The following is a 15784-nucleotide window of genomic DNA, read 5'->3' as shown; positions in this document are numbered from 1 at the left end:
CCCAGGTGGACTGTGTTCAGACTGTGTTGAGAGAGGACCCGGTGCCCCTGAACACCCCCCTCAAGTTTCAGTCCATTGGAGTTCAAGTGGAGAACGGCAGGCCGTAAGTCCTCAAGTAATCTGATTACACATCGGAATACCAACGCCCTGATGGGAACCTTACTGTTAACCCACTGGCGCTTGGAACCAATCGATTACATTGATCCGTGTTTTCTGTCTACTGAATCAATCCCAAGATGCTTTGCTCAGAGTGACACCGCGCTCTGGGTCTCCATCCTCTGCTCCGTTACTCTTTCATGATTTCCGGGACTAAATTAAATCCATCTGCTGCTACGGCGTAAATAAAAAGTGTGCGTCACACAGCGGACCGCTCTGTCGTGTGTGACGTGTTGGTAATGGATGTTTGTGCGTCTCTGCAGCCTCAGCAGAAACAGCAGCATGGCCTCCAGACAGAACACGAACACGGAGACGGAGCCGCCGGAGCCCCCGAGTGCCCCGCCCACAGAGAACGCCCTCAACTGCAACAGCCAGGCGGCGAACGGCAGCGCGCCAAACACGCAGGACAAAGCCATGGAGCAGCACACGGCGTCCTCCAGGACGTCAGCCTCGCCCCCCGAGAGCCTGGACCCCGCCCTGGACCCCTCCTCGCTGCCGCCGCCCGACCCCAGCCTGGAGACGGGAACCTGCAGCTCTCAAGGAGACGCCGCTCAGCCGACGCCGGCCTGCCTCCGGGACGGGAACTGGTTCCTGAAGCTGCTGCAGGCCGAGACGGCCCGCATGGAGGGGTGGTGTCGGCAGATGGAGCAGGAGACCAAAGACAACCAGCTGACGGAGGAGGGTGAGCACACACGTCATGACATATGTCACCTACAACGGTCTGGAACCGCCACGATCGGTTTTGTCGTCTTCGCCGTGAGGGAGGAAGCGGTCGTCAGTGGCGGCGTGGCGATGGCGTGGCGATGGCATGGCGATGGCGTTCCTCCTGCTCTCCGTGGAACTGAAATCTGAGTTCCCGTTTCTGAGCAAACATGAGATGGAAAAGAGAAGACGGGGGTGTGGCTGCTCTGAGAACCGGGTTGATTAAATTCTGAGGAGATTATTTACTCTTTTATCTCCTAATATTTGATATTTAAATATTTGACTGGGAGACAGGAATGAACATCTCTGACTCAGTCATCAACCCTCCTCGTGTCCAATGCTTCCTTTTTTAACCTGTTTTCTGACGACTTGTTCTTGTTTGTTTTCGTCTTGTAGTGTTGGGGACGATCCGCAGCGCCGTCGGCAGCGCTCAGCTGCTCATATCACAGAAGTTTGAGCAGTTCAGAGGTCTCTGTAACGAGAACTTGGTGAGTGACTCGTGTTCTACTGAATCTGTAGTTTGTCGTCCTGCTCACGACAGAATCCCATGAATGAATACTTTTATTATTCACACTCAGAAGTCTTCCTGTTCCAAAGCAGTGAACCAGAATCAGAGGCGTCCTAAAACATGTATGTGGTCAGACTGCCTGAAGTTCCCACTCAGCTCAGTCTGAATCCAAGGTCCAGCAGTTCTTAAACTGAACGATTTCTGAAAGCGGAAACGTTTTCCTGCGGCGTTGGACACGCGTGTGGAGACGGACGCGGTCTGTGCTTCATTTCTCCTTCCTGTGTCCGTCAGCAGAACGTCGAGGCCAACCCTCGACCCACGGCACAGGACCTGGCGGGCTTCTGGGATCTGCTGCAACTCTCCATAGAAGACATCAGCATGAAGTTTGACGAGCTGTACCAAATGAAAGCCAACAGCTGGCAGTCTCCTGTGAAACCGGAGAAGAAGGTAGAGCTCCCGTCACCCCCGTTTGGATCAGAAGAAACTTCGGCTCGTTCCACTTGGTGTTTAATCTTCTTCCTTCTCGCCCTGACTCCCCAGGAAGAAAACAAGCAGCTTCCATCATCGGTGCCAAAGAAGCAGGCGAGGCCCAAGCTGTCCACGGGGAAGGACCGGAGCGTGGACTCGGCTGTGGACAAGCAGCGGCAGGAGGCCAGGAAGCGTTTGATGGCGGCGAAGCGCGCGGCGTCCGTACGGCAGAACTCGGCCACCGAGAGCGCCGACAGCATCGAGATCTACGTCCCGGAGGCCCAGACCCGCCTCTGAGCCCCCGTCCGCTCACGTCAGACGCTCACCGACACGAACAGAGACGGATCTCACACCGACATGCCGACGCACACAAGCCCCGCCCACACAGCCGCACAGCTGGAAAACAGGAAACAAAAAGGGGTGGGAACCGGAGCCCCGCTGCCATGGAAACGAAATAAACAGATGTTTCATACTGTTGTTGATACTGACATTCTGATATTCTCTACTGTGTCACGACTGTCTTAAATGTGCATCTCGGACGAGGACGTCCTGGTGACATGAAGAACCTCCGTATCCCAGAAGTCTCTGAGGCGAGCGGCAGGGTGTGGTGTCTGGTTTACGAGCTGAGCTACCACACACACACACACACACACACACACACACTCAGGACACACACACACGCAGGCGTACTCACTGTCCACAGAGTCTTCCTGTTCTCTTTGCATAAGGTTCCCCCCCTCGATGGGTGTGGTGTGTCCCGTCAGTCATCGGATGCTGTTGATGATCGACACGCAGAGAATCCCTGGAAGGCAGTAGCGACTATGATATAATATTATTACACTATTCCAATGTTGATTTTGTAAATGTTGTATACCAGATGATTTGTTAGGAGGTCCGTGTTCAGTACCAAGTAGTTTTTTATAGATCGAGTTACACGTACTGTCATGACATGTTTCGCACTTGATGCAATCGTTCCACGCCACCACCTCCTTTTCCTCTCCAGTTGAAGCACACTACAGTCCGTCTGCGGAACCAGGCGTTAGTCAGATCCACTCCAACCTCCACGGCTCCTGTCGGCTCCACTTTGATTCACCTCGGAGTGTTCCGCTTGTTTTTAAATGACTTTCAGCGATTCCTCGTGTGACGTAGGGACCAAGACGTTCGCGTTCAGGCAGACGGCGTGACGCGATGTGACGGGTGGGTGTGAACGGGCTACTCGAAAGGAAATGGAAGAGCATAGCAATAACAGAAGGCAGTCGATACCCGGTCTCTAGACTCCATGTTCTACTGAACACGCAGGAACGTTTACGTCTCTGACAGACTGACTCCAATCTCAGGTCGAACACTCAAAGCAACTATGAATGGATTATTTATTCTCCTCTAAAACCAATTGGCCGACTGATCAGACACTGGTTCTGTTTCAGATCTTGTGTTTCGCTGCAGGTACACGCGGTTCCTTTCACTCCTCTTTCCAGCAGCTTGAGCTCCCACCCATCGTTTCAGAATGAAGAACTGTGGTACACGTTCTGTTATTATTTAAATTCTTGGTAGAACGTTTTGTGTCTCATCTGAAATAAGGTCAAACTGATCATGTCTTGACTTATTAATGGTGCTGTGTGGGACTTCATATTGTGCCAACAAGGCATTGATCATCAACATTTCATTTTGTTGAGCTTTTATTTAAAGTGATTCCTCTTTTTTTTTTCATTGAATCCATGAATTCAGCTGCGCGTTACTTAATTGTATGTGCAGCTCCTATTTGCTGCCGTGTCTCTGAACTCATGACACTTTGATGAAGTGGCCAAAATATTTTCAATCTAATAATTTTGTTAAATGGTAACACAATCGGTGCATGAATGGAAACCGATATCGCAGAGAATTATGCACAAATTTGTTATTTGTTATCAAGAGCTGGCTCGCCCCCAAGTGGTCAGTTTGTGTATGACACAAAAGAATCGTCTCCATTTTCTTTATTATTTTAAGTTAATGGCAATCAAAATCTGAACGTGAAATGGGAAAGCTGACAAAACACCAGGTTTTTTACTTTTCTATTCTTTTGAGTAACATCAACAATGGACATGTCCGTGTCATTGTGGAGAAATCATTAAACATCCCTTTGCTACATCCCCTCGTCATCATTCTCACTGTCTTTATTATTGAACCCATCCATAGTACGATGGTAATATTAGCTGCTAAGTTAATATTACACACAAATAAAATCATATTCTTCAGACTTATTGTTACTGTCATCTCAAAGCATGGCCTTATTTATTAAAATATACAAAAAATATGCCAGTGGATTTTCAGTACTCCTTTAATGGGTGTTAGTGATGATCTTAAGCTTCTCTATCTGTGTAAGACATTCAGGTCATGTACTGTGTGTAGGAGTTTCTAACTGACAGATGGTTGAAGGTCCTCTACTTTTTCATAATTCGAGAGCCAGATCCCTTTACTTACCCTCACGATGAACTTCAGAGCGCATGGCCTGATCAGGGATCTCCAGACCGTTTGTTTACCAGTACTTCCTGAGTTTTAAAGGGCTACCAAACGGACATGTGACGACCGGAAGCAGATGACACGGATGCACCATAAACCCACCCTGTAGGAGGCAATATTCCACACTCAAAAGGATTTCTGGGATTGACAGAATTGTCATGGAGAACTTTTGAGGTACAGATTGGGTCATTTTGTGTGCTAAAGGGATTTAAAAACAGAACCGTGAGCCCATCCCACCTCAGCACCCTTCCTCCAGGTCATCTCTCCGTGGCAACACATCCAGCGAGCAAAATCAGCAAAAACCTGCAGTCCCTGATGATCCTGTGCTGAGAAACATTTTACAAAAGAAGCACATATCTTACAAACAAAGGGTTTTTAGTGTTATGGTGTAATAGTTAGACACTGTGAGGCTAGTTTCTTTCAAGAGAATAAAAAGAATTGTGATTGCAATGAGCTATGTGGCATATTTTCTGTATTAAATAAGATGTAGAATTAAAGGGAAATGCCGCTCAATTTTGGAATGCATGTATGATTTTTCTGAGACGTATGTCTGGAGTAGGAAAAGGGTGTCCACAAAAACTCTTTGTGATCCTAAAGCCTTTTTTTGAGTTCCTTTTTGGGGTCAGTTGTTTTTAATTTTTGAAATAAAACAAGGGTCAGCAAAACACCTTCGAAGGGTCCACCGTAGGAATGAACAGTCTCCAAGTGATAACAACAGTACACAATGCATAAAGAAACGCCCCACAAGCTGGGACCGTGCTTTGTTTTGTGCACACGTGAGTTTCATAAAGAATTCTTGATGTGACACCAAGAAGAACATGATTCAGATTTGTTCTTCAGGTTTAGCTGTTTGGGGTAGATTTTGTTGAGGTTTTACTCTGAACAAAACCCTCTTCGGTTCTTTAAGCTCGGTTGAGAGGTGTATCTTCAATGATGAGACAAATTGTAGTCCAAACAAGGTTTACTGAAGAAATTCAGCAGTTTACAATTTGGTGAGGATCCAGCGCTGGGCTCTTCTTCAGACGCAGCAACAAACCTCTGGAGAAGAGCCTCCAATGCCCATTTACCGTGATCCTCACGGTGTCTGGGTTCGGTTCTCTTTGAGGGTTGAGCTCACCAGCAGCCTGACTCAGACTTGTGTGTATCAGTTATCTGTGTGTTGTGCTTGTTCTGTACTTCTACGTTAAGAAAATGATGTGGTAGACAGGGACTGAGTGTTGGGCTATCTATGTCTGTGTAAGCAGATGCGTTTTGTGGTCATTTCCATCGTTAAATGGAAATTCCCAATTCTGTCGCATACAGAACTTTAAACATAAATGCTGCTTATGTACCAACGGTGGGATCTCACTACAGACCTGATCAAAATTTTAAGATTAATTGACTAGTTGCAAGAATTCTCATTTTGCACTGTTTGATCTTAACAAGAATCTAAGTAGTAATTCAAAATGCAAAAAGAAGAAATGGGAATGAGATTAAAAAAAATTTTGAGTAAAGACTTTATTGCAAACAAACATTAAACTGAAATAGGCTGTTCATCAGCTGATCAAAAGTTTAAGACCACATCTCAAAAAATCCCAAAACTCCACCGTAAAATATAAAAATTTCCAAAAAAATGCACTCATGAAATGTCAAAAATGTGTTTTGGCATGCTTGATGCTAGTGTTTCCAGGAGGCTAGTGGAAATGTTGCTCCAAGTAGTGAAGATGGCTTCATGGAGGGTATCCACGGTCTGCAACTGGTGTCCATTTTTGTAAACCTTCCTCACCATCCAACCCCAAACGTTCTAGGTTGGATTTAGATCAGGGTAACACACAGGATGATTCAAAAGAGTGAAGCTGTTTCTCTGGAAGAAGTCCAACTGGATCCCCAGACTGGGGCTGAAGGAATTTTTTTGGGTCTACCTCTTGACTTTTTTTACTTACAACCCTCAGGATCTTTTAAGAAGTTTAAAATGACTGTCTTACTTCATCCAGCTTCAGCTTCAACTTTTGTTGGTCGAAGAAGGAGAGGAGGAAAGTGTGTTTGTAGGAAGAGAGAGAAGAGGAGTGCCAAGACTATAGGACTGAGAGTAGGGACGTTGAATGTTGGAACTATGACAGGAAAAGGTAGAGAGTTGGTTGACATGATGCAGAGGAGGAAGGTAGACATACTGTGTGTCCAGGAGACCAGGTGGAAAGGTAGCAAGGCTAGAAGTTTAGGAGCAGGGTTCAAGTTGTTCTATCATGGTGTAGATGGGAAGAGAAATGGAGTAGGAGTTATCTTGAAGGAGGAGTTTGTTAGGAATGTCCTGGAGGTAAAAAGAGTGTCGGATAGAGTGATGAGTCTGAAGCTAGAAATAGAAGGTGTGATGATCAATGTTGTTAGTGGGTATGCTCCACAGGTAGGATGTGAGCTGGAGGAGAAGGAGAAATTCTGGTCGGACTTTGATGAAGTAATGCAGAGCATACCTAGAAGTGAGAGAGTTGTCATTGGAGCAGACTTCAATGGACATGTTGGTGCAGGAAACAGAGGTGATGAGGAGGTGATGGGCAGGTTTGGTATCCAGGAGAGGAACGCAGAAGGACAGATGGTAGTTGACTTTGCAAAAAGGATGGAAATGGCTGTAGTGAATACTTTCTTCCAGAAGAGGCAGGAACATAGGGTGACCTATAAGAGTGGAGGTAGGAGCACACAGGTAGACTACATCTGGTGTAGACGGTGTAACCTGAAGGAGATCAGTGACTGTAAAGTAGTGGTAGGTGAGAGTGTAGCCAAACAGCATAGGATGGTGGTGTGTAGGATGACTCTGGTGGTGAGGAAGATCAAGAGGACAAAGGCAGAGCAGAAGACGAAATGGTGGAAGCTGAAAAAGGAAGAGTGTTGTATGACTTTTAGGAAGGAGTTAAGACAGGCTCTGGGTGGTCAGGAGGTGCTTCCAAATGACTGGACAACTACAGCTAATGTGATCAGGGAGACAGGTAGGAGAGTACTTGGTGTGTCATCTGGAAGGAAAGTAGATAAGGAGACTTGGTGGTGGAATGAGGAGGTACAGGAGTGTATACAGAGAAAGAGGTTAGCTAAGAAAAGTGGGACACTGAGAGGACTGAGGAGAGTAGACAGGAGTACAGGGAGATGCAGCGTAAGGTGAAGGTAGAGGTAGCAAAGGCCAAACAAGAAGCTTATGATGACTTGTATGCTAGGTTGGACAGTAAGGAGGGAGAGACTGATCTATACCGGTTGGCAAGACAGAGAGACAGAGATGGGAAGGACGTGCAGCAGGTTAGGGTGATTAAGGATAGGGATGGAAGTCTATTGACAGGTGCCAGTAGTGTGATGGGAAGATGGAAAGAGTACTTTGAAGAGTTGATGAACGTGGAAAATGAGAGAGAACAAAGACTAGAAGAGGTGACTGTTGTGGACCAGGAAGTAGCAAAGATTAGTCAGGATGAAGTGAGGAGGGCACTGAAGAGGATGAAGAGTGGAAAGGCAGTTGGTCCTGATGATATACCTGTAGAGGTATGGAAGTGTCTAGGAGAGGTGGCAGTAGAGTTTCTGACTGGGTTGTTCAACAGGATCTTAGATGGTGAGAAGATGCCTGAGGAATGGAGGAGAAGTGTGCTGGTGCCCATTTTTAAGAACAAGGGAGATGTGGAGAGTTGTGGCAACTACAGAGGAATAAAGCTGATGAGCCATACAATGAAGTTATGGGAGAGAGTAGTGGAAGCTAGACTAAGGGCAGAAGTGAACATTTGTGAGCAGCAGTATGGTTTCATGCCAAAACAGAGTACTACAGATGCAGTATTTGCTTTGAGGATGTTGATAGAGAAGTCCAGAGAAGGCCAGAGGGAGCTGCATTGTGTTTTTGTAGATCTGGAGAAAGCTGATGACAGGGTGTCCAGAGAGGAACTGTGGTATTGTATGAGGAAGTCTGGAGTGGCAGAGAAGTATGTTAGAGCGGTGCAGGACATGTATGAGGACTTTAAGACAGTGGTGAGGTGTGTGTAGGTGTGACAGAGGAGTTCAAGGTGGAGGTGGGACTGCATCAGGGATCAGCTCTGAGCCCCTTCTTGTTGCTATGGTGATGGACAGGCTGACAGACGAGGTTAGACAGGAATCTCCATGGACTATGATGTTTGCAGATGACATTGTGATCTGTAGTGAGAGCAGGGAACAGGTGGAGGAGAAGCTAGAGAGGTGGAGGTTTGTCCTGGAAAGGAGAGGAATGAAGGTTAGCCGCAGTAAGACAGAGTACATGTGTGTGAATGAGAGGGACCCAAGTGGAAGAGTGAGGTTACAGGGAGAAGAGATCAAGAAGGGGGAGGATTTGAAGTACTTAGGGTCAACAGTCCAGAGCAATGGAGAGTGTGGAAAAGAGGTGAAGAAGCGTGTCCAGGCAGGATGGAACGGGTGGAGGAAAGTGTCAGGTGTGATGTGTGATAGAAGAGTTTCAGCTAAAATGAAAGGAAAGGTGTACAAAACTGTGGTGAGACCAGAGATGTTGTTTGGTCTAGAGACAGTGTCACTGAGGAAAAGACAGGAGACAGAGCTGGAGGTAGCAGAGATGAAGATGCTGAGGTTCTCTCTGGGAGTGACCAGGATGGATAGGATCAGGAATGAGTACATCAGAGGGACAGCACATGTTAGAGGTTCTGGAGATAAAGTCAGAGAGGCCAGACTGAGATGGTTTGGACATGTCCAGAGGAGAGATAGTGAATATATTGGTAGAAGGATGCTGAGTTCTGAACTGCCAGGCAGGAGGCCTAGAGGAAGACCAAAGAGGAGGTTTATGGATGTAGTGAAAGAGGACATGAAGGAAGTTGGTGTGAGAGAAGAGGATGAGAAGACAGGGTTAGATGGAGGACACTGATTGGCTGTGGAGACCCCTGAAGAGAAAAGAAGAAGACTTCCTCCAACTTCAGCAGCAATGGCACGCTGCAAGAGGCCTTGCTGATGCGGCTAAACAATCCAAACACGTTCTAGGAAAGAAAGTTCTTTTGCCTTGGCCATCAGGAGGTCGTACCAGTGTGAATGCCTGACAGAAAATGATACTTAATCCACATTTTTGTGAAGATTTGTTCATTTAAAGGCCATGGTCTTAAACTTTTGATTGGCTGATGAACAGTCTATTTCAGTTTAATGGTTGTTTGCTATAAATTGCTTATTCAAATTTTTTTTGTCTCACTCCCATTTCTTCTTTCTGCTATTCAAGCACTAGAACATTATTAAGATCCAACAGTGCAAAATGTGAATTCTTGCAATTTTTCAGCTGGTCTTAAAATTTTGATCAGGTCTCTTTCACACTCATATTTCACTCTTATTCCTATAGTGCTTATTTCTGACTTCTCTTAGTTTGTAGTCCCCCCAGGTCCTTCAGGAATAAAGGTCCCTCCAGATATTTTTGTGCCTACAACAACGATGCCGTGCGGTCGTCGTTGTTGTAGGCACGAATGTATTCCATTTTTCAGTAATTTAATTTGTTTGTTTGGTTGATTTTAATTTTGGCAAGCTTGCATAACGTTTCTCCCCAGTTTCCTGATTTTGACTGGGCGACCCCATTTTGTCAGTCACTGTCTCCTCAGCTGGAGCCATTCTGAGCAGTCAGTGGTTCTACCGGTTTGACACCGTCTAAAGTAGTTTCATCTGACATCTTTGCACTTGGACCCCACCTAATTCCTATTCTCATTTTCTTTTCTGGTGGAATTTAGTATTTTAACCTTCTAAACCAGGAATGTCAAAGTCAAACACACAAATCAAATTTGCTTCAAGCCGAGGGCCGGACTGGTTCAATGTTAAGTAAAACATATTGAAATGAACATAGCTGATTGAACCAAGAGTGTATATTATTTAACAATTAAATGAATAAAGCAATATTTTCTTGTGGATCTGTCAGTAATTTAAAGCCAAAACATTTTTCAAAGGGCAAACAGACAAAAATGAACTTATTTCAAAGAATAAAACGTTTTTGTCTGCGTTTCTGAGATGTTTAATGGGGCGTTCTTAGGTTATATTCTTTCATTACTGCCAAACTTTCTCCTCACAGAAGACACACAGGTTTGTCTTTTACCTCTGTGAACATGTTCTCTGCCTCCTACCTGGCTTGAAACCCCCCTGTTCTCAGCGTCCACCTTCCTTTTAGCCATTTTTGAGGAGGGGGGTAGCTGAAAGTTAACCTCTGCTCTGACAGCTGATAAATAATGAAGCCAAGGCTCGCTCTCTGCAGTGACTCTGTGGGCTGCGTTGTGGGGAATGTAGTGGCGGTGCGTATAAAAGACCAGAAGGTGGCTGTGGCCCGCGGGTCGGTTCTAATAGTAATTACGTAACATCCAGGGGGCCATAGCTAAATCATTCCTGGGCCGAATCTGGCCCCCGGGCCTGACTTTGACATGTGTGATCTACATTGTGTTGCATACAGGACTACAGTGCCTTGCGAAAGTATTGGCCCCCCAAGAACTTTATGACATTTTGCTACATTTCAGGCTTCAAACTTAAAGATAACAAACTGAAAATATTTTTCACAAATCAACAACATTTGAGACACAATCGTGAAGTGGAACCAAATTTATTCCACATTTTATTTTGTTTTTGCACATAAAAACTGAGAAGCAGGACGTGTTGAAGTATCGGCCCCCTGTTCTCTCAGCTCAGCTAACCGACTCCAGAAGTTCCCTGATGACTTCTGATGATCCAGTGTTGACCTGAATGACCAACAATGACCAACAGAGTGACCTGTGTGTCGTTTGGTCTCAGTTTAAATGCACCTGCTCTGTGAAGGTCTCAGAGGTCTGAGAAAGGAACACTGGAGAACCAACAGCATCATGAAAACCACAGAACACACCAGGCAGGTCCGGGATGAAGTGGTGGAAAAGTTCAAAGCAGGAATGGGAAACAAGAAGATCTCACAATATTTAAACGTCTCCCGGAGCACCGTGAGGGCAATAGTATCAACATGGAGGGGGCATAAAACCACTGCAACCCTACCAAGACCTGGTCATCCCTCTGAACTTTCAGCCCAAACAAGGAGGAAACTAAGCAGAGAAGGAACCAAGAGGCCCATGATCACGCTGGATGACCTGCAGACATACACAGCTGAGGTGGGACAACCTGTCCAGAAGACAACTATTAGTGAATAAATCTGGTCTTTATGGAGGAGTGGCAGGAGAAAGTCTTTTCTGAAAGAAAACCATAAAAAGGCCTGTTAGTAGTTCTGAAGAAGCCCCATGGAGACACAGGTGACATGAGGAACAAGGTGCTCTGGTCAGATGAGACCAGATGGAACTTTTGGGGTGAATGAGAAACGTTCTGTTTGGTGTAAGAGTAGCACTGCACATCACCCTGGAAACACCATCCCCACTGTCAAACATGGTGGGGGCAGCATCATGATCTGGGGGGGCTTTTCTTCAGCAGGGACTGGGAAGATCCTTAGAGTTGATGTGAAGATGGATGGACCCAAAAACAGGATGATTCTGGGAGAACATCTGTTGGAGTCTGAGGATGGGGCGGAGGTTCACCTTCCAACAGGTCAACGATCCTAAACATGAAGCCAGATCTACTACGGAACGGTTTAAGACTGACCTTCTAGAGGTGTTAGCATGACCACAGTCCAGACCTCAGTCCTTCTGCTGCGATCAGCTGTGATCGCAGCAGAAGGAGGTTGTACAGAGTATTAACTCAAAGGGGGGGCAGTACTTTAACACGTCCTACTTTTAGTTTTTAATCTGTAAACACAAAATAAAATGTGGAATAAATCTGGTTCCACTTCACGATTGTGTCTCACATGTTGTTGATTTCTTTTTTTAATATTTTCAGTTTGTTATCTTAAAGTTTGAAGCCTGAATTGTGGAACAATGTCAAAAAGTTCTTGGGGGGCCAATACTTTCGCAAGGCACTGTAAAAACCCAAAATGCTGCTTTTGTACCGACAGTGGGGTCACACTGTTTCTCTTTAACACTCTTCTCTCACCCTTATTCCTATAGCGCTTAATTTCTCACTTCTAGTTTGTAGTCCCCCCAGGTCCTTCAGGAATAAGGTTCCCTCCAGATATTTTTGTGCCTACGACGCCGTGTGGTCACGGGTGTTGTAGGCACAAATTTATTCAATCTTTCAATAGTTTAATTCTCTTGCTTGGTTGCAGTTTGGTTGATTTTAATTTTGGCAAACTTTCCTAACGTTTCTCCCCATTTACCTGATTTTGACTGGGCGACCCCATTTTATCAGTCACTGTCTCCTCAGCTGGAGCCATTCTGAGCAGTCAGTGGTTCTACTGGTTTGACACCGTCTAAAGTAGTTTCATCTGACATCTTTGCACTTGGACCCCACCTAATTCCTATTCTCACTTTCTTTATCTAGAATTTAAGACTTCAACCATTTAGACGGTGCTTTAAGTGCTAGAAACACAGATTTATACCTTAAGTTTGGACTTAAACCTTGATCTGGGACTTTTAACTTCCGTGGCCTAATTTTTTGTCTTGGAACCTTGGGGCTCCCAACCATTTTTCACTTTGTTAGATTCTGAATAATTCTCTGGTTGATTAAATTTATTATGTGAGAGGCCAAAACTTTGGGTAGCTGTCATTTGGTAGTTGTAATCTTTACCTATAAATACCCATTTGTAACACGACATAGTTATCACAGATGTTCCCGATATTAATGTGTTTTCATTAACAAGCATAACTCCAATCATTTCGCATTCATGTGGGTTCTAATGACTTAATAAAACATTATGACAGAGCACCATTCCTATTCAATATTAGTAATCAATATGACCTTACTTTGAATAGTATTAAATTCTGTTGGACATTGAAAAACCATGAACAGTAACGGATGTGGCTCCAAGCTATTGAGAAAAAATATTGCTTGCTTGTTGTTTCTTGTTGAGCTCACTTTCCCTCATGCTTGGAATACTTTACACATTATCTCAGCAAAACGAAAAGTGTCCGAGTGTCACGGCTTCACTCATGGTTTTTACTTGTTCGTTGTATATCAAATCAGTATGCACGAGATGGTTTTTTGCATCGACTTATTTGATTCACTTTGTTCCTGTTACGGTTCTATTTGAAGCATTTTGCGGTGATCTCCTTGCCTTCTTCCATGATCTGGTTCCTGGTTTTCTTGTACTTTTCTTGTACTAGAGTATATATACTAGAGTCGAGTATAACATTACTTATCCCTTAAGGAGGTTCCATCAGGGAAATTAATTTCTCCGTTGCACACAGCACAGTGAGTACACAAAACACAGAGAAAAAAAAGCACACAGAAAGCACCAGCACATAGAGAGTAGTACAACACCTAATAAAAGGAGTAATAAATAACCCATCAAGAATATAAAAATAGAAAATCATAAGTTCTTAAGTCTGTCACTACCTAACTTGTTACTACTAACTTGTTACTACTGGTGGTTATCCATTATCTGCTATCTACGCCCCACTTGTTCCATATTTTTTTAAACCAGAAGATCTGGAATAATCTCTGAAGACATCTTTTGAGAAAGATGTCCCCTTCCACTTGCTTTGTGTCTTTTTGGACCTTTTGCAGACTCTCTGAACCATGAAGCTCAACATGCTGACATTACTGTTACAGAGGAACATCTTTATCTCAAAGCTACCTTCTTAACAAATCAGTGAGAACCCTCCACCACCTAGTTTTTAACGTTTTATTTGTTCCACCTGTTGGTGTTGGTGAAGCTAACCAGGTAAGAGAAGTTTCCCTGAACTCAAAGGGTTCTATCTATCTATCTATTGTTAGGTAAACTGACTTTTATTGCGAAGTCCACCCAGAGCAGTTGTGCGTGTTCAAAAACGGAAGGAGAAACAAGAAACGAATCGTCTTGTTGATCAAATGTATTTGCCCTGATACAATATTTGGGTTCTCTGTCCCTAACACAAAATCTTGCGTTGTATGAACCGCGACAGGGGGCAGGAGCAACACGGTCAGAGAATCTCAGATATTTATTATGTACGTCCCTAGGCTCCTCCTGACAGATGGGCCACTATACATTAGCTCATATACATCGTGTTGTTCTGTGATTGGTTGGTTCTCCCTTTTCGGTTCTCCAGTCTCAGTGTCCACCTACAACAGAGAGCCAAACAAATTACACAGCCGGCGCCCCCCGCTAAACGGTGGACGCCCGTTACACAATGTATTTTCTAAACTCAAAAGTTATATCATTACTAAATGAAATACATAGTAAATACAAAACCTGAGAATATATTTGATTAGATATTTTCCTTCACTATCTATCTATCTATCTATCTATCTATCTATCTATCTATCTATCTATCTATCTATCTATCTATCTATCTATCTATCTATCTATCTATCTATCTATCTATCTATCTATCTATCTATAATCTATCTATCTATCTATCTATCTATCTATCTATCTATCTATCTATCTATCTATCTATCTATCTATCTATCTATCTATCTATCTATCTATCTATCTATCTATCTATCTATCTATCTATCTATCTATCTATCTATCTATCTATCTATCTATCTATCTATCTATCTATCTATCTATCTATCTATCTATCTATCTATCTATCTATCTATCTATCTTATCTATCTTATTTTGAAAAACTGAAACGGAAGCTCCAGAGACAGTAACTTCCGGTAGCAGCGTCGGTGGAGTATAAGAGTCCGCGAAGCAGATGAGAGGGCGCGCGAGCCACCTGATGCCGCCGTGAAGAAGAAGGGCTCCGGTGTCCGGAGCACGTGCTGCCTTTGGGTGAGCTCACGTCACCGTTGATGACGTCACAGCCGTCAAGAACTTATTTCAGTTTTAAACGGCGCTTCTTTCCTTTAAGCTGGAGACTTTTGATTTGGGGTTTTTTGGGGGGGATGTGAACTTGTAATTTTGTAGTTTTTGAATTTGTAGTTTTTGAACTAGTAGTTTTTGAACTAGTAGTTGGTGTGTTTGCGTGTTCTGAGCCTGAATATTCGCTCTCTGATACCACGTTAAATTAAAATGAGACACTTTTTGATTGGACAAAAAATAAATCAACATAGATAGCAGTGGTAGTTTTAAAACACGCAGGTATTCAAAACTATTTACCCGCATCCAATTATGTTTAAGGCATCAATAGTCGATAGCAGTGACGTGCGATGAGGCACTGATTTCATCATAAATAGATTTACAAACATATGAACCTACAGTGTAGCTTATTCACCATTTATTTATTAACAGTTTAAAGTCTCGGAGCAGAATTATTTACACGTACAAATTGTATCACTCAAATAAGAACATTTGATTTAAAAAAAAACGCTATGTTGTTTCCTACATGTGTGTTTTATATGTTATGTTTACTTATAAATGAAGTCCATGCGCAGCTCCTTCTGAACAAAAGCAGCGAAAAAATTTTGAGTTGAGATATGTAATATTCCATTTTTATAGTAAGGCAAGGCAAGAGGAAAACAAATGGCTGTAGTTTACTGTCATCAGCGCCCCCTACCATGAGGCAGGAGAACTGCGTGCCT

General features: G+C 44.0%; 1 protein-coding gene across 1 annotated transcript in view; it reads left to right on the top strand.

Annotated features, from left to right (window-relative positions):
- Positions 1-3960, top strand: part of dlgap4a (discs, large (Drosophila) homolog-associated protein 4a) — a 57768-nt gene extending 53808 nt beyond the window's left edge. The window contains exons 8-12 of the mRNA XM_068305277.1: positions 6-103; positions 420-838; positions 1255-1346; positions 1661-1813; positions 1907-3960. Coding sequence (XP_068161378.1) covers positions 6-103; positions 420-838; positions 1255-1346; positions 1661-1813; positions 1907-2131 — 987 coding nt within the window. The 3' untranslated portion in view covers positions 2132-3960. The remainder of the gene's footprint in view (positions 1-5; positions 104-419; positions 839-1254; positions 1347-1660; positions 1814-1906) is intronic.
- The last annotated feature ends 11824 nt before the right edge of the window (positions 3961-15784 follow it).

The sequence above is a fragment of the Antennarius striatus genome, chromosome 2 (genome assembly GCF_040054535.1).
Source record: "Antennarius striatus isolate MH-2024 chromosome 2, ASM4005453v1, whole genome shotgun sequence".
Lineage (NCBI taxonomy): Eukaryota > Metazoa > Chordata > Actinopteri > Lophiiformes > Antennariidae > Antennarius > Antennarius striatus.
The sequence above is the reverse complement of the archived record's forward strand: the minus strand, read 5'-3'. Positions and strand labels throughout refer to the sequence as shown.